This window comes from Artibeus jamaicensis, unplaced genomic scaffold, assembly GCF_021234435.1.
Source record: "Artibeus jamaicensis isolate MK-2021 breed Jamaican fruit bat unplaced genomic scaffold, CSHL_Jam_final contig_233, whole genome shotgun sequence".
NCBI classification, from domain to species: Eukaryota; Metazoa; Chordata; class Mammalia; order Chiroptera; family Phyllostomidae; genus Artibeus; species Artibeus jamaicensis.
The window spans coordinates 13,079,289-13,102,662 of NW_026521486.1; the positions used below are offsets into that span (position 1 = coordinate 13,079,289).

General features: G+C 40.5%; 1 protein-coding gene and 1 non-coding gene across 8 annotated transcripts in view; both read left to right on the forward strand.

Annotated features, from left to right (window-relative positions):
• The window catches only part of SLC41A2 (solute carrier family 41 member 2), an 86,640-nt gene that overhangs the window by 17,508 nt on the left and 45,758 nt on the right, over positions 1-23,374 (forward strand). For all 7 annotated transcript variants that reach the window (XM_037160638.2, XM_037160640.2, XM_037160639.2 and 4 more), the window contains 5 exons: positions 2,804-3,528; positions 7,577-7,684; positions 11,254-11,325; positions 15,290-15,434; positions 17,118-17,264. In XM_037160638.2, coding sequence (XP_037016533.2) covers positions 2,974-3,528; positions 7,577-7,684; positions 11,254-11,325; positions 15,290-15,434; positions 17,118-17,264 — 1,027 coding nt within the window. In that variant the 5' untranslated portion in view covers positions 2,804-2,973. The remainder of the gene's footprint in view (positions 1-2,803; positions 3,529-7,576; positions 7,685-11,253; positions 11,326-15,289; positions 15,435-17,117; positions 17,265-23,374) is intronic.
• Positions 8,287-8,393, forward strand: LOC119060625 (U6 spliceosomal RNA). Its single transcript, XR_005084623.2, has one exon. It is a non-coding gene; the product is annotated as a U6 spliceosomal RNA (small nuclear RNA).

The following is a 23,374-nucleotide window of genomic DNA, read 5'->3' on the forward strand; positions in this document are numbered from 1 at the left end:
CAGAGGCCTTCCACACTTAGCCCTGTGAGTGATTCATTCTTTGCTAACTCTCTCCTTCACGGCCTCTCTCACAACTTGTCTCATTCCTTTGGTCACCTGATTGTTTTTTCCCCCCATAAGAAGCAGGAACGGTGCCTGCTTTGTTGATGTGTAACCTAGCGGGCACTCAGGAAATAGTAAGCCAACAAATATGTGAATTCCAGGGGAGGACTCGGATCCCACTGAAGCCACCTGTCGTTAATTACGTGGTCTGGAGGGCAAGGGAGCTGTGGCTGATAGACCTGCCAGCACCTCGTGGCTTAGAGGAAGGATGGTTTCACACCACAAGGAAGTGGAGCTACCATTAGCTAAAAAAATGGGGGAGGAGGCTGAGCAAACGACAAGAATACATAGCCACCATTTGTGCTTTATGTTCTTTAAGCACGGTTTAATATTTCACCCAGCAGCCCAGTCTGCTGTGTTAGATCACGCATGTTCTGCAGTGCGTGAGGGTGCTTGGCAGAGAGGATGGAGTGAGGCTGAAATGCAACCCGTGGCTCCTCTCATGATCTTCCCTTTTCCAGGAGGTGCTCTGTAGATTTACAGAAAGGCTCTGTGTGGTCTCTGTGCACAGTGGCCCTGGTTCAGTATCTGTCCTCCACCCAGCCTTCTGAATAGTTTATACTGAAGTCAGAATACCAGGAGCAAAAATAAGACTTGGCTGTGCCTCTGCTTCTGGACCCCACTGGCCAGCTCAGCGTAGACTGTGCTCAGCCACGTCCTGCGTATCTTCTCAGAGAGGTGACTGGTCTTGGGAAATTCCCCTGTCGACTTTCTTTCCCTACCTTCTGTTTTTCTGTTGGTCAAGCATCCCGAGAATGCAGTTCCAGCTTTCTGGATTTTAGGGTGACCGAGTCATAGGATACAGGCACTGTCATCCTTCTTTCTGGTTTGTCTACATCTTTCTGTGTTTCCGTTTTGCTCAACCTGATAATTTTGCTTCGAGAAGAAGAAACTGCCTTTATCTCCATTACTTGCCCTTGGGTGGAATAGAATTGTCTGAGAGCTCCGTCTCTTTGAAGTTCGTTTTATATTTTGTTTGAGTAAAGATATCTTTGAGGCAGTGAAGTGCTCATGATTTAAAAAGAGGTGCGTGGGTGGAAGGAAAAGAATCTCCGTCTGACTCATTTTGGGCTGCTGGGAATCTCCTAGGTTGCAGACCTACAGCCGAGCCTCCAGTTGCATAGACGGCGCTCAGACAGCTCTGCCAGCCTTGTTTGTCTCTCTTCTGGGACTGCGTAGCTTCTTCTCCGCTTCACTCTGGGTGATGTTTCCATTCACCTGATTTTCTTTGATCACTGACTTACTCTGCAGGTGCCCGCAGTTGGCATCTGGTACTTACTCTACTCACTCGACTCAGCGTAGGTCCATAAGAAGTCTCCACTGACATCACTTGGGGAGCTTAAAAGAAGACATTTACAGGCCCCAGACATAGCTAGTCTGAGTCAGTAGGAATGGGGTCCTGGGATCTGTATTTTAGGGTCCAGACGGCTCCATAATTACGAGAAGGAAAATGAGTGAGTGATGACATAGATGAGCCACACCCTAGCACCCACTTGTCCCCCACCTGGCCCCTTTTCTTTTTCTGTCTGCCATTCCTGATACTGAGTTTCCCATTTAAGGAGAAGAGATGGACATCCTAAGGCGTTGCACACCAATATCGCAGAGTATAATGATTTTCACTAGAAGCAGCATTCTGGCAGCAACGGTTCTTAGCCTAGCTTGGTGGGTGGGCAGCAGGCAGTGGGGCGAAGTGTCCCTTATCACCTCATTGCCAGGTTCCTGAGAAACACCTGAGGCCTTCAGCACCCTCATGATAAATAGCTTTGAAAGCATTGGCAGCTGTGGCAGCAGCTGTTCAAACAGGCCGTCTCCCTGGGCAGGCGGGGCATGACCTTGCAGCTTCAGTGCCCATCACTCTGGAACTGCAGTGTGCATGTGTCTGTGTCTCTTAGTCCAAGGTCTTTGGAGAGAATCTGGTCACTGGCCAGGGGCCTGCTCTGGAATCGTGGGTCAGAGCGGACTTTGAGAAATGTATTCAGGAATAAGTACATTATAAGCTTTCTTTTGGCTGGTTTGCAAAGTACAGGATTAAATGAATATTTGGAATTCCTTTTCCTAGATAACAGAAGGATTATAGTCCTAAATTAATTATAATGAACTTTTCGTCTGTCAGAGCTACAAATATGACTCCGATCTAATTTATGGGAAATAAATGCACCGTATGTATAATGGTCAAGATATTTAACAAGCGTTTTTACGGTAGACATTATTATTATCTCTTCATAACTGAGTAAGAAACTGTATATTAAGGTATAAATAGCATAACATGGTTTATTTTTTAATGTGCTTAAACTATAACATCATGCGCTGTACCCTTTATTGTGTACTGACGTACGGAAAAGGCTGTGGCAGTGTGATTCTGAGACTTCTCCATGGAAATGGAGGCTATTCCTTTAGCAAATTTGTTTAGTGTTGAACTTCTGGGACAGTCGGAGGCTTTACATAGGTATTAATTACATAAAATATGCGAAGATAAGAGGAACATGACCCAGACTGAGCACCAAACATCGCTCTGCACTGTATTTCTGTGTCCAGAGCCGTGTGGCACACCGGCATGGCGCACGCGGTTTCTGTGTGACGCCCGTGAGGTGCATTGTCAGTACCTGAGGGTTAAGAACACAGTGTTTTTTGTCTTCGACTGTGAAAATCGGAAGAGTCGAGATGGTGTATCTGATTTTTTAAATTATTTTTTCCTTTCCAGATCCAATCCCCGTGGGGACCTTCTAAACATCCTTTATTACTGGAAACGTTATTTTCGACAAAATGAATTTAGCATCTGAATTGAAACCAGCATTCGCGTGACTCCGATTCCCTGGCCGCAGCTCCTGAAGCGTGCGATCTGAGGAGTGCAGGGTCTTCTGCGATGACAATATGACTAATAGCAAAGGAAGGTCCGTTGCTAATCAAACGAGCGGTGGTCCGAGCAGCGGAGGAGGCTTTGTCGGCTGGACTTTAAGCTTAGACCCAGTGCAGTCCGATAAGTTTTTAAACTCTCTGTTGAGAATGGTTCCAGTAATTTACCAGAAAAACCAGGACGACAGGCACAAGAAAGCAAACGGCATTTGGCAGGATGGACCATCTACGGCAGTGCAGACTTTCAGCACGAGGTCCGAGCAACACATGGAGTATCACAGCTTCTCAGAGCAGAACTTCCATGGCCACAGTGGGCACCCGCCCTCGGGCGGCGGCCAGACGTACGACGACTACGCCAACTACAACTACTGCGACGGGGAGGAGGCCTCAGAAACTTCTGCCATGTTACAGGCTGAAGATGTGTCGAGTGACGGGGACGAGGACATCATCGTGGAGGCCAGCCAAAAGGCCCCGAAGGAGTCCAGCGGCGTGATGGCCCTGCAGATCCTTGTGCCATTTCTGCTGGCTGGTTTTGGAACAGTTTCTGCTGGCATGGTTTTGGATGTGGTCCAGGTAGGTTTCCATCTGTAACTTCATTCTTTTCGTTATTTGAAGTTCCTTATGTGGGCGGCTCATCTCAAACATTTACTTTAGATTTGTGTTATTATTACTTAGTAAAATGAACTGATGTCGACTCTGGTAAGGAATTTGCTCTTTGTAGGGGCTTTTCCTGTTTGTTTTCCATTAGCAGGTTTAAAAGAATAGTCTCATTCAGACCGTAAAGTATGTCTTCATAAAGTACTGCGATGATGAAGTTACCCCAAAATGGGTTCACACAATGCAGAGTGTTAAATAAAAGACAAAGTGTCTTCCCTGTTCCTCATACCAAACGCTTCCTCCACAGGTTACCATTGTTATGAGTTTGTTGGGTACACACACCGGCTTTTCTATGCAGACGTATGTACATTTGTGCAGAGCTTTTGTTTTTCAAAAATAAAAATGAAATGCTATATATATTTTTCTGTATCTGATGTTCATCGCTCAATAATACACCTTGAACATCTTTTCAAATTAGTAATAAAGATATTCTGCATTTTAAAATGAATGCCTGGTATTTCATTGAATGTATATGCCAAAGTTTACTTATTCATTTCCCCATGCTGATGCTTTAATAAATGTCCTTATAAATATATTTTCATAATATTATGCTAATGTTTCATAAAATGGTTTTTTTTTAAATTGCTAGGCCTTAGGGTAGGTATATGTGTTTCAAATTTAATAGGTCCTATTCAATTGTTTTTCGAGTAGTTTGTACCAATAAGTACTTTTATTTTCCAATGCCTTTATCAACATTGGATTGTCTTGTTTTTTGTTTTTGACGATTGATAGGAAAATGTTATCACATTTTCATTAACATTCTTAAATTATCATTTAACATTTTTCATTGGCTCTTTTTATTTTTTCTGTTAATATATATGAATTATTTTTTCTGTCTTTTATCCATTTTTAAAATGTATGAGGTCTGTGTAGAAGGTATCCAGCCATGTGCTGTGAAAAATAGAGACATTTATTGAAGAAGATACAAGATACAAGAAATGGTGTGTATAAGACAGTGAAACCTCAGTCCTCTTCAAACCTCAGTCCACCTTGGAACCTCATACGGTTCTCCCAGTGGCCATCAGCTGTCCCATCCTATTTTGCTAAATCTCATCAGTGGTCTGAAATCTCTTTCCTTTCAAGGTGATTTCAGTTTTGAGAAAAGCCAGAAGTTGCAGGGCACCAAATCTAGGTGATAGGGGGTCTCAGTTACCTGGGTGTTTGATGTTTCACCAAAAAACTCTACATGAGACAGTGATGCGTGAGTGGGCACATTGTTGTGATGAAGCTGCTAGTCACCAGTTGTCCACAGCTGCAGCCTTCGAATCTTTCGAATAGTTTCCATGGAGGAGTATTAAAGCTTAATGCAAAGCTGGATGAACATTTGTTGTTCTACTTGCTCAGTCATTTTGAATGTGACAGCCACCCAGCCACACACAGTCACCCAATGGCATCTACCGCCCCCACTGACTAGTACAGTGAAGTTGTCATCACGCATGTGTGTGCCAGTCCTCTCTCCTTCGCTGCCAGGTTTTATCAATGTTGCACACATTGTTCTCATTATTTAATAATTTCTGGACTTTTTCTGGACAGACCTTGTATATGCTACTTACCGACTTACAGTTCTTAATGTAGTATAGTAACAAAATGACCTATTATATATAAATATTTTTCTAAAGTAGTACATTGTCGAACTGTGTCATTCTGTCGTTATCAGCTTTTACACACCAGTCAGAGAAAGACTGGCTCTGGGAAAGGCTTAGACGCATTGTCCTGCAATGCGCTCGTGTCTTCCGTTGTCTGCTCCCTAAAAGAAGTGTCAGGTGCTCTGTGACTCTAAGATGCTTTCCACAGTTAACATTGTTATCTAAATGGAAAACTTACACAAGTAGAAACTTAATTTTTTCACCATCAGATGGAGAAAGAACAGGTAGAGAACTGTGTTAAGAAGTATGTTGAGCCCTGGCTGGTGTGGCTCAGTGGACTGAGCGCCAACCTGAAAATTGAAAGGTCGCTGATTTGATTTCCAGTCAGGGCATGTTATGGGTCGGGTCCCCAGTTGGGGGCTTGTGAGAGGTAACCGATTGATGTTTCTCTTCTTTTCTTTCTCCCTCCATTTGACTCTCTCTAAAAATACATAAAAATAAAATCTTTTTTAAAAGAAGTATATTGAAATTTTGAATAAACTGTATTCAAGGGGGCCCATACCTACCTGTTCACTTGAAATATAACTTTTCAAGTTCCTACAGTAGTATCACAGGTGCTAAAATCAATAAGCTAATCTGGTAGACCTTTTTTTTGACGTATCAATTATTGTGAAGGAGCACTAAACAGTTAGCTATGGAGTGGTATCATGCATAGAAATAATACGTTACAGCCTGGATTGTTAGGCAGAATATTTACATAGCTCATCATGTAAATACTTTTCTCTGGTGTAATATTTACTTATTTTCTTGATACTGTGCTATTTGAGAGAACAGCACACGTATAATTGGAAAAAGCCCCTTTTGTGATTTTGTGAATTTTAATACGTACCTCTGAGCCTGAGGACTTTAGAGTGGGCGTGTTGACCTGGTATCCAGCAAGTTGCTAAAGTCATTTAGTAGTTTTAATAATTTTTCTGTAAATTCTTTGGAATTCCTTCATCAAAATCATATTACCTATGAGTAATGATAGTTTTATTTCTTTCTCAATCTTATACATTTTAACTTTTTTCCTTGTCATTCTGTGCTGGCTAGGACTTCCAAAGTATTATACAATAGAGAAGAAGTGGTAAGAGCAGGAAACCTTGCCTTATTCCAGATCTCAAAGTATAAGCTTTCAGTAGTTGGTCATGAAGCAGGGGGTTGGCTGTCGATTTTTGTAATATTCTTTATCAAATTAAGGAAGATTGTTTTTTAGTTTGCTAAGGTTTCTTTTTGTAAAATCATGACTAGAGGTTGAATTTTATCAAATACTTTTTTAAAAAGTATTTTACTTATTTATTTACTTTCAGAGAGAGGGGACAGAAGGAGAAAACATGGTAGAGAAATATCAATGTGTGGTTGCCTCTCCTGTGGCCCCTACTGGGGACCTCGCCTGCAACCCAGGCATGTGCCCTGACTGGGAATCGACAGGCAACCCTTAGCTTCACAGGCCCGTGCTCAATCAACCGAGCTACACCAGCCAGGGCTCAAATACTTTTTCTTATGTTTATTTTCTACTTTATTTCTTGCTATGTTGACTTATATTGATTAAACCACCCTTATATTTCTGAGATAAATGTAACCTGGTCATGATTTGTTGTTGTTTGTATAAAATTCTGATTTTAATATTTTGTTTAGAATTCTTGCATTTATATTCATATATAAGATTAACCTATAATTGTCCTCATAATATCATTGACAGATTTCATATTAAGGTAGAGCTAGTCTCTTAGATAAATTTGAAAATGTTCTCTGTTTACCTCCTACTCTTTTAAAAGTTTTATGTAACTGTCATTATTTCTTTCTTAAGTACTTAGTATAATTTCCTGATGAATGCACCTGGGCCTGCAGTTTTCTTTGTGGGAATATTTTAAATTACAGCTTGCATTTCTTTAAATATTTTATCTATTTATTTTTAGAGAGAGGGGAAGGGAGGGCAAGAGAAAGGGAGAGAAACATCAATGTGTGAGAGATACATCAGTCTGTTGCTTTTCTCGTGCCCCCACTAGGAACCTGGCCTGCACCCCAGGCCATGTGCCCTGACTGGGAGTCAAACTGGTGACCAGACCAGCAGTCAGTCCACTGACCTGCACCAGCCAGGGCCCAGTTTGAGTTCCTTTAAAAGTCACAGGGCTCATCAAATTTTCTATTTCTTTTTGTGTTAGTTTTGGTAAGTTTTCATGTTTTATTTTAACTCTTACGTCGCTAGAAGTATCTCTAGCAGTGGGTGGTTTAAACAACAGACATTTATTCTCAAGGTTCTGGAAGCTGGGAAGTTCAAAATCAAGGTGCAAATGAAAAGAGTGTCAGAAAGTTCTTCTTTTTTTTTTTTCTTACAGCACTGGGAGGTGTTCAAAAAAGTAACAGAAGTTTTCATTTTAGTCCCTGCACTACTTGGTCTCAAAGGGAACTTGGAAATGACATTGGCATCTAGACTATCCACTGCAGTAAGTTTTCCCCACCTCAAAGTATGTATGGTTAAAGCCACGTACAGTCAGGTTCACTTCCATGAGCCATCTGCCCATTGCATGTCAGCCAAAAATTAATTAAGCCATCAGAGGGTATTACTGATTGGTGTCTTGGAAGCCAGTGACATCGCTCCATTGTTACACGTTTAGATTCCAGATTTAAAAGACAAATTCTTCTCAAGTGATCATGTGAAGCAGTGAGTACATGTAAAAATATTAAAATAAAACAAGGGTGACAAGCTTAGGCTCATCTGAAAATATTTGAAATGCATCACCAGGAAGCAGTGTGCACAGATCTAGTTTATGAAAGGATTTTGGTGAAACTGGGTCATTGCTATCAACCAAACCTTCAAACCTAAGAAGTAAAGAAGTAAGTTTTTATCTCGTCAAATATTACATGAGTGGAGAGAAAGTCTAGTAATTTGGCAACACCACCATTCTCAGCAGTAGATTGGCAAAGCCAGTCACAGACAGTCTTGGTTCTCTCATTTGAAAGTGGGCATCTCTACAGCGTTAAAAACGTGAAGTCTGGTGACCACAGGATCAGTCTAGCAGCTGTCACTGTTAAGAAATTATTTCTAGTGCTCTCTTCAGCGGCGCATACACTAAAATTGGAACAATACAGAGAAGATTAGCATAGCTCCCGGAGCAAGGATGACTGCCAATTTGTGAAGCATTCCCTATTTTACAAATACTATTTCTAGAAAATTTAATAATAAAATGGTAATACCATTTTAAATTTGCTTAAATTTCTTATTTTTTTTTAGTATCCCAGGAATTCATTATGTAATGGTCACATTTGGCGCCACTGAATATTGATTTGAACACTTGGCCATTAAGCATCCACAGGGAACGTGTGTCCAGCACACTTTTAGCTTTTGTCCTAGAACAAAGCTGTTCTGTAGTCTCACCAAGGTTTTCAGAGTTAATCATTGTACAGACATGCGTTTCATGTGTCTTTTTTCCCCAATGATCTATACATGCATTATGTTTTAAAAACTGGTGGATCACCCAGGTAGAACCCAATCCAAAAGGCTTTTTGGCAGGAGAGGAAAATAAAGATCTTGCAAAGTGTAGGCTTTTTTTTTGTTTATTTGAGGGAATTCCCCAAAACCTGGATCTCATGTGGCAAAAACCCTACAGTCTTACCAGCTTGAGGTAAGAGAGTCAAAAATTAATAAAATAAAGGCAGAAATGTGAGAGGAGCCTGTACTTTAAAGACAATTATACTAGCTAAAATGTGTGAGTTTTTGCTTTTTTGACAGCGTGCCCTCTGTGACTTATGCATAGCTATAGTGGCATAAAGTTGAAGTTTTATCGGTTTGAATTTCCACCTGACAGCAGGTGGAAATTTGGGGAAAATCCCAGCAGCAAGAGAGCCGGAGAGAAGAGCCCCAGAGCCTGAGTAGAAATTCTGCCCAAGTGTTTGGCTGGCTGTTCAGCTACACAGGTTCCCAGGAGACCCCCAAAGGGCTAGGCTGAAAGCAGGACTTGGGGGCTGAAAGAGCGGAGCGGCTGCCACCCACGGAGGGAGAACCATGGGCCTGTAATAATGAGTCTGTGAAAATTAACCGCCCATTTCAAGGGAAAGCCAGTAATCCTCAGAACAATGCAACATTTCCAGTCTCCGGGCACGTTATTACGCTGTCCAGTTTTCAGCCAGAAAGTCACTGCATGTGGAAAGAAACACAGAGGTGTGATTGATTTATAGTCAGGAAAAGTGTGATTCCTATTTGCTCATTGGAAAGTGACTGGAAATGGGCCCAGAGGTTGGATTTAACAACATCCTTCAAAGCTACTAGTATAAATATGTTCAAAGAACTAAAGGAAAAAATGTTCAAAGAATTAAACAAACATGGGTCTTAATGAGTGAACAGATGGCAAATCTTAAGAATAATGGATACTGTAAAAAAGAATCAAATGTATTGTATTGGTGATAGCGGAAGAGAGGATTTATAAGTTTGATGATATTGAAGTGATCGAGTGAATGATATGAAGAATGGAGAGGAAAAAAATACTGAGAAAATATAAATAGAGCCTCAGATACCTTGGACATTAAAGTGATTTTAAACATGTATATGATTTACTGATGTGCTAAATATAGTCACATTTTAGTATTTGACCAAGCTAGGTGGTAGGAATATAATTGCTTGTTACTTTTAAAAGCTGTTACTGCTGTATGATTTTATCTTGTCACTTTAAAAAAAATAACTTTGTTGAAGTGTTTTGATAGGGATTGCATTAAATCTACAGATTGCTTTAGGTAATATGGACATTTTAACAATGTTAATTCTCCCAATCCAGAAGCAAGGAACATCTTTCCATTTCTTTGTGTCTTTTTTAGTTTCTTTCAACGTCTGGTAGATCCCAGTGTCTCATACCTATTTCTTGAACATGACACCCGAGATAGTTTCGCTCTTTGAATGCTGCTTGTCCCTTATTACTCATCTGAGCAAAAATCCAAGTTGGTAGAGCTACAAACACAAATTTCATCAAGAATTCAGATTTCCGGGCTTAGGAAAGAAATATACAAATTAAGACAGAAGGAGTAATTGTCCTAAAACACTGAGAAATCTTAGTATTTGCTGGATACTTTGAGACTACAGTCCAGAGTAAGTTTAGAAAACAGAATCTGTTTTCTAGATTGATGTAGGAGATGTTGTTGTGGCACTTAACTTAATAGTCTGAAGACAGTGAGCCAAACTCCAGTTGGCATGGTTAAAACTACCCACAAATAATAACCTTTATATATTTTCCACTTTACCCATTCACCTATCTTCCATGACTGAGCAGATGATGGAGAATTGAAATCTGTCTCAGTGCAGTATTTTTAATAATGGTTGCTCATTGTTTTCCAAAATACTGCATTAGAAAACTTGTCAGATTTGGATACACATTTTTTGAATCCTAAGTGGTTGATAAGTATGATTTGGCTTACAGTGCAATTTAATATGTGAACAGTAATCTTTTTTGGAGAGTATTCTTCCACATAGCAGAAAGATGTATAAACTTCAACAGTGCCATAGGTGACCAAAATTCACATTGGACTGAGTGACCATTTTATTGTTAACAGGGTTAGTCCTGACTCAAATATAAACTATGTACAAATGAATTATTTGTTTGGGTCTGGGTTTTTGGTTAATAATTCTTCAAATTACAGTACTTTCACGATGTGGAATTAGATGCTAACACCTCAAAATTATGTACTTATATTGGGCCTAAATACATAAAATTTGACATGTTAGGATGCACTTTATGCTATTAGTTGTAAAATAACATTAGCAGGCAGGCAGGTGGTACTAGCTAGTCCACTGATTCTTGTGAGCTAGTAATTAAGCAAAAAAAAAAAACCCACAAAAAACTTAAATAGGCAACCTGTGTGTGAGATGGAAGACTGGTAGTGAATTCAGAGTTATATTCAAAGTCCAATGTGAGTTTATCAGATTTACTAAAGAATTATCTTTGGCTTTAAGACTTCACATACTGTTTAACAGAATAGAGAACATATAGATTATTCAGTAATATATGAAAAATTTCCACCTTAACAGGTAAATATCGGGAAGATGGATTCACCCATCGAAAAGTGGAATCTAATAATTGGCAACTTGGCTTTAAAACAAGTAAGTGATGCACATGTGTGTTTATAGACCTTGGATTTACAGCTCTGGGTGCTAACTGTAGAATGGAGTACGTTTTAGTCAAGCCTGCCATTTGAGTGTTTCTGGGGGCCCATGATAATTTAGTGCTATGAGAAAGGGGTAGCGTACACGAACATCCATGACTTGAAAGTTGTCTTTGTCTAGAAACTGATCGTGTTCTTCTAAATGTGAAAAATATGTCACATACATAGTATAGAAAATACTTTCTACTGTAAGTGTGTAATAGAGCCAGAAGTTGAGTTAATATCTGTACAAATAAGTATTTAGCATTTCGTGGTTTAGGTACTATTTTTCGACTTTGATGTTTTATACAAATCCTCTTATTTAATTAAACTTTGCTCTCTTTCAGTTTTAATTTTTATTGACTATTTTTGGGGGGATCTTATAAGAGTTTATTTCAGTCAAAATGAGGATATATGCCTAAGAGCAAGATCTCAAATGCTCCCGAGAATCCTTAACTCTTTTTTTATATGTTGTGGTCAGGTGTTTGATTAAGCTGAGTTTTCCTTAATTTGTCAATAATACTAATGTTAATGTACATGAACACATTCAGTTGTCCATTATGTACACTCGAATTTACATATAAATTATCTACAGTTCTTTCCCATTTCAGGTGACTGTCTCTTCTTTTCCCGCCACCTTCTTGCATCTCCAGGACACAGGAAGGCACTTCCCCCCCCCCCCAAGTAACTCCAGCGTTCTAGCAAGTGTGAGCTTAGGAAATGCTTACTTTTTTTTTCTTAAATCCTTACCTGAGGACATTATTTCATTGCTTTTAGAGAGAGAAACATCGATGTGAGAGAGAATCATGGATTGGTTGCCTCTCATACGCCCTCCCCCCACCAACTAGGAATTGAACCCACACACCCTGGGTATTTGCCCTGACGGGGAATTAAACTGGCAACATTTCAGTTTACGGGACAACGCTCCAACCAACTGAGCCACACTCTCCAGGAATGCTTAATTATTTTAATGTTAGGTCAACTAGGATTTCATGTTGAGAACATCATGGTTGCAGAAGAGTAATTTATTATATTGCATTTCAAAGGCGAGGAAATAAGGGAAATTTTGGAATGTAGACTTTTTAAAAAATGTCCATGAAACTACTACTGAAGTCAAAAGGTTAGAGATAATGAAATGTGGTATCTAATCTTTAATCTCAGCTCTGACTTTCCCCAGCTATATAACCTTTGTTAACTTCCTTAACCTTTCTGGACTTGCTTTTCTTCTTTTAGGGTGCAGTATTGCATTAGAGATGTCCATGATCCTTGTCAGCTTGAAACTGTAGGGATCTGGGCAGGGATGATAATCAAAACATACACCAACCAGTAGACTTCTGTAATGTAATCTATGTGTAGAATTTGAAATTATAGTTTTACTTTAATTTAATTTTGTAAATATTCTGAACTCTTACCAAGTAGTATGAGTTGTAGCCATCAAATCATTCCAATAATTCCCATCTCAGCTTTTAATCTTTGCTTCCACTCTTAGTCTGAGACTTTCCCTTGTCTTCCTCTCTCCCTGCAACTGTTGGTCAGGATGGGAGCCAGAGGTGGCTGGGGACTCACCGGTCCTAGATGCCGTGTCCTGAAGTCTGTGTGTGTCTGTCTGTCTCACTCCACCAAGAGTGTATGACAAACAGGGAAGCCAGCGAGGCAGCTACTGGTCGGAGCCCAGGAAGCTGTGGAGAGAATAGAAGGGAGAAGAAAAGAAGGCCAGGCTGGGGTGCTGGCTGTGCTGTGTCTGAGGCTTTATCTGCTAAAGCCTGTGAAGGAGGAGCATGGGGAAGGGCTGGGGATGGGCTAGAAAAACATTCTCTGACTGACTGGCTACGGAGGGTAGAGGCAGGAAGGGTGGGAAGCACAGAGCAGGCACTCAGGAGCCGGGACGTGTGCTTTCTGAGAATCATATTCAGAGTGAACCCAAGCAGATGACCTCTTCTAGGTTTCTTAGCCGTGGTTCAGGGTGGCCACCTTGACCAGTGTGTAAATTGTCAAATGAAGCAAAGTTCCCACTCCCACTGGAGAACCCTTACGTGACTGGGTGCCCTGCGCTCAATCTAGTTAGGGCTCTGTTCCCCATTCACCCCCAGCCACTCCTTGAACACAGACTTAGCTCTTCTCTTGGGTACAATCAGGCACTACTTTTGCAGGTTTACGGACTAGGACTTCCTCGTCTCAGCTGTGTGCTTCCGTTTTCACTTACATTCATATGTGCATTTGCCAGCATGTCTGCCACAGGCTCTCTAGCTCTGTATGTTATTTCCAAGAAAAACCTTGGAATCACAGTGTAGAATTTACATTAGTCATTGATTTTACTGCTTTTACCGGTTACATTATTTACTCACCAGTGTGAAAATGCTGACTTAGTTTGGCAGCGGGCACAGCCAGAGCGATGCTGACGGCTTGCATCTGAGCTCTGAACCTGTGGCTGGATCACCAGGAGCTGACGGAAGATCGTGGGGCCGGAATCCAGGCTGTCTGGACTCGCTGGCCCTGGCTCTTCTGGCTCCTCTGTCAGTTCACTGTGTGGCAGGATTAGTTTTTGTTTTTTTTTTTAACCCAGAGTCCTGGATTCCAGTACATGGCTTAGCTTTGGAAAGCCTGTGAGCACCCAGAACTCCTACTCAAAATACTGTATCTCTGTAAAATTTTTGTCAGATTGTCAAAGGAGTCCATGACACAAAGACAGTTAAGAATCAGTAAACCAGATGATTCCTTAAGGATTTTTTCTTTAAAAAAAAGAAGATTTTTATTTATTTAATTTTAGAGAGGAAAGGGAGAGAGAAAAAGAGGGAGACAAACACCAATGTGTGGTTGCCTCTCATGCGCCCCCTCCTGGGCACCTGACCAGCAACCCAGGCATGTGCCTTGATTGGAAATTGAACCAAGTGACCTTAAGGTTTTCTTTTACTTTGACATTCTACTAATACAAGTCTAAGAGTGCCCAGCCAGTGTTACTTTCTTAGTTGCTGGGTTTGGGGTTTTTTTTTTAGTATTGCTTTATGCCACCACTGTGGAAATCATTTTATGTATTAATGTAATGCATTTACATCTCAAAATAACCCTTTTAAATTCAGTGTTGTCATTGTCACTTTTTCAGATTAGAAGCTAAACTTTTTTATACCATTAATCATGATTGTGATTATATTTAAGGTTTAATGTCTATCTCTCCCACGGATCAAGAGCTCTTTGAGAGCAAGGACTGAAGCTATTTTGACCACAGTTGTAGCCTAACACCAAGCAGAGTGCCTGATACATAAGAGATGCTAAGTTAATAATTGTTGAAGGAATGAATTTGAATAATTTGCCACGAGATTAAGTGCTATATTCAGGAGTCAGACTCTTATCATTGGGTAATACAATCCGTTCCCCTGCCAACACTGCCTCTAGCGTCAGACTTCAATTTTGTGGGTGGGGTGCTGTTCTGAGATGGTCTGTGGACTGCACCATCAAAGTCGCTGCTTGTTAAAGAGTAGGTTCCTGGACCCTGTTCCATACCCATGGCCACCAGATCAGTGCGTCTTGAGAACCCACTGCCTTAGGGAATGTTAAAACCAAAAATACAGGGCCAGGCAAAAATGACACCCCCTTTTTATTACAAATTCTTGTATTACAAAGTCATAAGCATGTAATTCTGTGATATAACAAATCACACTCAAGCACTGCAGATGACATTTTAGGTGAAATGTTCAAATTAAAACTGTGAATTATTATACCCGTATTATCACCCTACCAACCACACTCAGGCAGGCGTTACTTCTGCTGGACCCTGTAGAGTAGCTTCTCTAAAAGGTAAGACAGCTCAATTACCATATGCAATAGTTTCTCTGACTTCTTACATGCATATTTATAGAAGCAGATTTTACAAAAATGTGTTTTTGAGATGAATAATTCTGTTGGATTTTATGAAAAATCTTTTTTAGGTTCAAGCAACCGTAGTTGGGTTTCTAGCGGCTGTGGCGGCAGTTATCCTGGGCTGGATTCCAGAGGGCAAGTACCACCTTGATCATTCCATACTTCTGTGCTCCAGCAGCGTAGCCACTGCCTTCATCGCATCCCTGCTGCAGGGTGAGTGCGTTGCACAAACGTCTGCACCTACAGTCTTTTATTTCCCCAGCTTGGGCCTGGTTTTATTTAAATGATGCATGTCTGTAATAAAGAACATCAAAAAGTTATGTACAGACTTTTAAAAGATCTTATTTCAGGAATAGTTATACTTATTATATGTAAACCTTAGTGCAGAACAGGCTTTCTGGGTTGTCTTCTGGCCTCAGGGGCCCTGGGACAGCTCCCAAACAAGGTCCGGCAAACAGCTCACACAGCAGATGGTTTCTGACCGGGAAACTGCTTTCGGGAAATCATGCTGGGGGTCTACTGGCTTGTCAGTTCAGCAACAAGGATTCTTCGACTTCTGAGTTCTGAAAGCAATCTCGCTGTACAAGTTTTTTATTTTTCCTCAACTTTGTAAAACCTCAAGGTTTACTTATTTTTTTTTAGAGAGAGAGGAAGGGAGGGAGAAAGAGAGAGAGAAACACTGATTGGTTGCCTCTTGCAGGTGCCCCAACTAGCCACTGGCCCGCAACCCAGGTGTGTGCCCTGAGCAGGAATCCAACTGACAACCTTTTGCTTTGTGGGCCACTGCCCAACCAACTGAGCCACACCAGTCAGGGCTCTGTAGATAAAGTTTCAGATTTCAGAGAAAACTCTTCAGGATCTCTCTGGCAATACAAATATAACCATAAGCTTGATATAGCAGATTGTTGGCTATCGAATTTCAAAGAGCCAGTTTTTAAAAAATTAACTATATTAGACATTTTCAGTTGGAGTATCATTTTTAAATATTTATTAATACAAACTCCACTGGTTTGCTAGAAGAAAATCATGTAGAGTCATTCCCAATTTACAAGTGCTATGATGTCCTGTGTTATTGTAGCCATATTAGGCTTCCACATTGATCTTTGACTGGCACACAAGTAAAACCAATCTTAAATGGTCTCTCCTCTGCATGCTTTTAATGACAGTTGGCATGAGAAAATATATGCAGTTAGGTATAGATATAAATGTTATGATTTTCTTCCCACTTCCGTGACCAAGGAAGGTAGGGATTTAGAAGTGTAAGTGCAGAGTCCCATTTTGGTCTTTGTCTTCAGCCGTAGGTTCCTAGACAAAAACTTTGGGTCGAGGGACTCTTTTTTACAAAGACAACTTCTGGCCTCCTGTTCAAAATTTAATTACCCCCCTCCTCTTAGTATTTTAATACTCTCCATAATAAAATGGAGCAAGCATTGCTGGCCACCATGACATTACATAAATCTGTTTTTATTGGTGTTTTTCCTGACGGCAGTGCATATAAATATGACTTACCTTTCTTTGACATTTTCATGCTTTATTTGAAGGTTAAAATGAAATCTTTGGGTTTGATGCACCCAAGTACATTACATCTAAGACATACACGTTGCATGTCACTAAACCTGAAACTTCAGCATTTATGTTATTTTACAGTAGTTTTCAGGTGTCTAAATGCAGTATTGAACTTCTTGAATCTTTTGTCTGAGAAGTCCCCACTGGGGTTTTGTCGAAAGGCATTTGGCCAGAGCACTGGTGTCACATGTTTTGTTTGCTGTTGTCAGCTTGTCTAAGCAGTGTCATTGCAACTGAAATGCTGTTTGTCCAGCCTGTACACTTCAGTGTTTAGGGGGATTGGTTGTCTTTAAAATTATAGGATGAAAGTAACAGCATCCTTTCTTCCAGGGATAATAATGGTTGGTGTGATCGTTGGTTCAAAGAAGACTGGCATCAATCCCGATAATGTTGCTACACCCATTGCCGCCAGTTTTGGCGACCTTATAACACTTGCCATATTAGCTTGGATAAGTCAGGGTTTGTACTCCTGCCTTGGTAAGTTGACTTGAAATGAAACGTACTATGTTCTTGGGTCTCTTTAAATAAATATTATTATAACAATGCCATGAATCTGTGGTGGCCTTCATCAGAATTAGAGCTGCAGCTGAGACTGATTAGGACAATAACGGCCATTCATTGTATACCTTCTATGTGTTATGGTTCTCATATATTTTGTTCTTACGGAGTTTAAAACTCTGTAAGATTTATCATCTCTAATTCCAGGTGAGAAAACTGAGGATCATACAGGTTATGTATGTTCCCCACTACTGGTAGGAAGGTTGAACATGGTCTGTCATGTTCTGTGACTTCTGCCCTTTCCTCTAAATGTGTAGCCAGCAAGGAGTCCACCCAGTGTTCTGATACGTGCATTGTCCCTTGTGTCCGGGACATAAGGTTATGGCAAGGCTCGAAACTTAGTGACTTTCCCCCAATCAGAAACCAGCGTGGCAATTAACAAGAGGGGAAAAAATCACCATGAACATTAACCTGAACATTATGTTATGTTGGAGTCATCTTATAGATATGATTCCTGATGATAGTTATAGAGTATTTATAGAACCTAGTGAATCGTTCTACTACAGATTTAGACTCTGGGACTACTATCATGTAAATGACTATGATTTGTGAGAACTGATTTAGCACTAACAGTTGGTTGCAGTTCATTTTTTTTTAGATGCCAAATTTTTTTTAATTTGGCATCTAAAACCCACAGTAATAGAAACCCACAGTAATACAAAGAAAAAAGAGATAGCTTATATGGCAAACCAGAAGAATTTATTCACATATCGTTATATATTTTCACGGATTCTATACAGATTTATGGTATATTTTACAGTAAATCTAAAGTACATCTGGTTTGAAGAAGAGTTGAAGATAAATGTTTTCAAACTAAAGAAAGGGTTTTAACTTAATGAAGGCAGAAATTATCTACTACTTTTGGAGACATCAAGGGAGGCTTCCTACAGTATATAAAATTACCCGAATCATTTAATGAGTGACATAAGAATATTCGGGGACTTCCGGTCAAGATGGCGGTGTAGGCAGACATGGCTCACTTCTTCACACCACCACATCAAAATTATAGCTAAAACATAGAACACCCCTCACTCAGGAATGTCAGAAATTGAGCCGAATGGAAGTCTGACAACTATGGAATTAAAGAAACCACATCCATCCAGACTGGTAGGAGGGCCACAGACGCAGAACAGGCTGGTCCAACACCCACGTGGCTAAAAAGTCAGGAGGGGTATCTTGGGAGCGAGGAGTCCCACACCAGGCCCCCCAGCTCAGAAAGATAAGTCCCCACAACTTCTGGCTGCAAAAACCAGTGAGGATTGAATTGGTGGAAGAAACTTCTGGAGCCCCAAGCAGTTCCTCCTAAAGAACCAACCCACAGACTCACTCAGACTCACTCCCTCTGAGCTCCAAACAGTATCCAATAAGATTTGATGCACACGTTTGAGGAATATTTTTCTCGTTTAGAAGGTTGTACATTTCCACTTGAAATAAGGACAATAAATGATCAATGGCCCACATGTCAGACCTTGTCCCCATAAGTCTCGTGTTTTTTTGTTGCTGTGGAATGCACAAGGAATGATATAAATTCAAGTCTATGCAGGATAATCCTCAATTCCTTTCTCTCCTCATCAATAAAAGCACAGAAAATGAGAGTTAAGTTACTAATGGTATAATCTGCTCTAATGTATATTCTTGGGTGATCATTGGTCATACTTTTCTCCTCTAAATTATTACACAGTGTAGAAATTGATGCTGAAGTCAGGGATTGAAGCATTAGCTTATGGCTGGTGTTAGAGAATGTGACTAAATGCTGTTCTCCTACTGTGCTAACTAAACGCATTCACCCGCTCGCTCCCAGGCAGACAGCTGGGCAGCTTGCCGTCCTCACCCCCACAGGACAGGCTGCTAGCCATGTTGGGGAGGGGAGACCATCATTACTCGGCTGCATCCCCAAAGAGAAGGGGATGAGCTGGCCATGCTTTGTGCCGCTCTCCCCAGTCTTACCAACTAGGTGAGTCTCTCTCTCCTACTTTGAGGAAGAGGGAAGAAGGGGAGAGTAGAGGAGGGTGAAAGGTTTCTTCCTAAGAGGACAGAAACTCTGTGGGTCTGGCCAGGAACATTGATGATGGAAGCGGGCATGGGAAAAGGGGGAAACTAGTGGTCTGGGGTTGGGTTCCCTTACGTACATAAACAAGAGAGGATATCTCACTGCAGATGTGGGTGCTTAAGTGACCATGCAGCCATTTTAACACATTTCTCGGCTGCCTGCTGAATACCATGGTGTCTCCTCAGTTAAAGCCACAGTCGTAAAAAGGTTAAGAAAAAAAAAAAAGAAAACCATTGAAGAACATTATTATAATAAATGGGACAGTGTTATAGTGATACAGACCTAATTATTAGATTCCAGAAGATAAATCAACTTTAGTGGAAAATAATGGATGGTGGCTTTTTGAATTTTATTTTGTAAAATTACACAAGTGCTGAACTCTCCTTATAAAAGACTTACTCATAATATGTTGCCATGTAAAGCTCTCACTTGAGTGTTATGGATGATACATTAGTAGTTTAACTGGATCAGGAAATAAAGTGAAATGGAATGATAACATCAGAGACCATAATTTTGAAAAATAATTTTATTATTAAATCTTGCTTAGACATTTTAGGCTTTGTCTTCTGAAAGTTGGCTCAAAATAACTCAAGATGAATTAATTAGAACAGGATCTTTTATGTTTCATCTGTATCATTTATTTCCCTGAAAAGATATTTTTAATGGGCTACTGTGGTGCTGTGATTTGTAGGAAATATATATTTGGTCATTCAGATGATCAGAATACATTTCTCATATATATTTGGTCTTTGTTCAAGGTTCCTGGCTCACAGCCTCTCAAAGCCCTTGAAATTTTCTGAGCGATAAGAACAGTGGGAACACCTTTTGTCATAATAACCTGTCCTCAGTGTGGGTGTCGCCTGTGGAATCCGGTGCTATCTTCCCACATACAGAGTCGGAACCGAGCTGAATGACAGGATGCTCAGCTGGTGGCTGAAAGTGCACTCCCTGGGTGGAATTGGCTCAGAGTCACAGCTACCGATTGATTCTGCAGTTGATTTAATAGTTAAAGGTTTTTCTGAAGTGGGTGTTTGAACTTCTAAAGTCTGCCTTGTGAGCACTAGGGGGCCTCCCAAGATCAGCAGTTGTAAGCCTAGTATTGTGTCCGTGGCGTTCTGAATACAAAGGTTGGGACAGGTACCTTTGAAGTCCAAGATCCCATTCTTCCTGCTGAGGTGCCTAGTTCTTAGAGCAAAGTTTCATTCCTGAATTATGTTCAACACTTAGCAGTTTTTAGAGATAAAACAAGGATTTCATGGCAGCTGTAGGCTTTGGTTATAAACAGAGGCCATGTATTGTTACGTGGCTCTCAAAGAACTGGACGTTGAGAAGAATCTCACTTAGAACTTTAGATATTCAGAAGTGACTTTGAAAAGCTCCTCTCATGTCCTGTTAGCTTTGATACATGTGAGCTTTGAAGACTCACTCGACATTCGTTCAACGTGCTGCCTTTTATTTATTTATTTAAATATTTTATTTATTTCTTTCTAGATAGAGGGGAGGGGAGGGAGAGTGAGAGAGAAACATCAATGTGCGAGAGAAATATCCATTGGTCGCCTCTCACACACCCTCAATTAGTGACCTGCACACAATTCAGGCCTGTGCCCTGACTTGGAATCTAACTGGTGACCTTTCACCTCAAAGGCTGGCACTCAGTCCACTGAGCCACACCAGCCAGGGCATGTGGACTTTTTTTTAGTCCTGATAAAATTTGCTGGCTTCTGATATCTGAAGTAAATACATATTTCTCACCTTCTGACCTTTCCAGTTCTTATTTAAAAAAAAAAAGACAAAACAAGCCCAAGAGCTTTGTTTACTTCTATTGACTTTATTTTTTGGAGTCATCCTGAGTAAGACTGTTGCTTAATGAACAGAGTTCTCAGAAATGTATCTTCTCACGGTCCCACCTGCCCCTCTCTTCCTTGTACCATTTCCTCCAGGCGGACACATTTACTGATTCTCATACAGGCCTATGATTTTTCTCTTTTCTTTCTTATGTCGTCCCCTCCACTCCATGAAAACTGCGTAGAACCAGCATTTTTCAGTGTTAAAGGTATAGAGTTCCCCAATCTTAGATGATCCTTTTTCCCTCTGGATTCCCGTAGCACTTTACCGATACTTCCCTTAAGACATTCTTTGCATTTGGGCAGTCATTACAGCTTTTTGTGTAAATGTAGTGCTTTCCTTTGTGAGCATATAACTTTCTTGAAGATAAACCTGTTTTATTTATTTTTGTAGCACCCCATAGTGGATGTTAAGTAAATTGCACTTTACCAAACGATTTACTCCACTTGAATGCTACCCAGTTAATGAGAGTAGAGGTTATTCAGGAAGTGGTAGATACATGGGCAATAGAAGATTGCTATCCCTCTGAATGATTGTATCATGGTATCTATCCAGTAACATAGAAGATTATAACAGAAAGTGATCCTTTGGATGAGGACTTAGTACTAGGGAAATATTGCTAGGGTATCTTGCCTTAGCAGAAAGTTTCTAGAGATTAGTATCACTATGGAAAAATTAAAATGGCAACATATGGCTTTAAAAAAAATCTATTTCAAATAGAAGAGGAAATAAAAAGTTTAGAGAGTAATACAAGTTCTGGACTATGATACACTTTGCTATGATTTACAGAGAAAATGCAAAGGCATTTATTCATTCACATAGTAATCTCTAAACAGGCAACAATATTTAAAAGCTATTAAAAAATCTGAAGTTGGGCCAGTAACTGAAATAGGTGCACACAACTGTTGTCTTTTTTCTTTGTTCTTGCTTACATGATGTGAAGATTTTGAAAAGTCTTTTTAGTTGTTTATATGCATGGCTGTGTAATCCTCCTATGTACGTGGTCTTTATTGATTTGAAAATGATCAGCTTTTCTGTTTTGGGGCAAGTTCTGAGAAGCAAAACGTTGATTGATTCTCATTCTTCAAGGTTAACCTTAAAAAGGTGGCTAGTTGAAGCTGTAAGAATGGCAACAGTCAGCCTCAGGTTCTTACTTCAGTCCTAGGGACACTAACAGGGATGCCACCTGGTTATTCGCAGGACACTCTAGAATGTCACCGCCTTGATGTGGTGATGTGAGTAGAATCTAAATTTGTCATGCATGTCACTCTTCAGCATTTGTCCATACTGCACCATCTTAGTTTAGAGCGACCCCTAGAAGTCAATTTAGTGAGGAAATCCTGCTGGTTGTTATAAAGGGCGTTCAAGACATTGTTTACAGCTTCCAATTCCCATTGCTTTGTTGTTTCCACAGAAACAGCTAACGTACAAGGATGTCACACACAGCCGTTACATATGTCGGAAGAATTTAGGGTGGGAATCATAAATGCTATTGACAGTGTCATAGCAGTGGCTGTAAAGTGCCACCAACCATCTAATAAAAGGTGAAAGCCATGAATGAAAAAGATGGCGGTTATGTTTGGTGGTTAAATGAAATCCTAGCAATTGAACCACGTTAGCTGTCTTAATCCTGACTTGTCCGTAGTTGATGTATATCTGGGAATCAGTACTAGGATATACGGGCGTTAATTAGGCTTAAAATCCCACTAGGTTTTGCTTCTCCACCTGTACTTGTTTCTTCTTGCTGCTGTAACAAATGATCACAACCCTTGTTTCTGGAGGCCACCGCCCAAAATGATATGCTTTGGACACACACACGGCTAAAATCAGAGTGTCAGCAGGGCTGGTTCCTTCCGGAGGTTCCAGGGGAAAGCCCATCCTCTGCCTCTCCCGTCTTCCGGGGGCCGCCAGCATTCCCTGGTTTGCAGCCACGTTACTCAGTCCTGGCTTCTGTGGTCGCATTGGTTTCTCTTCTGTAGTCAGATCTTCTACTGCCTACCACTTAGCACACCTGTGATTACATCTGGGGTTCACTGTAATGATTCAGGATAACCCGCCCATTGCAGAATCCTTGACTTTGAAAGGATTCGCTGTATAAGGTAACATTCACAGATTTGGGGGCTTAGGATGTGGA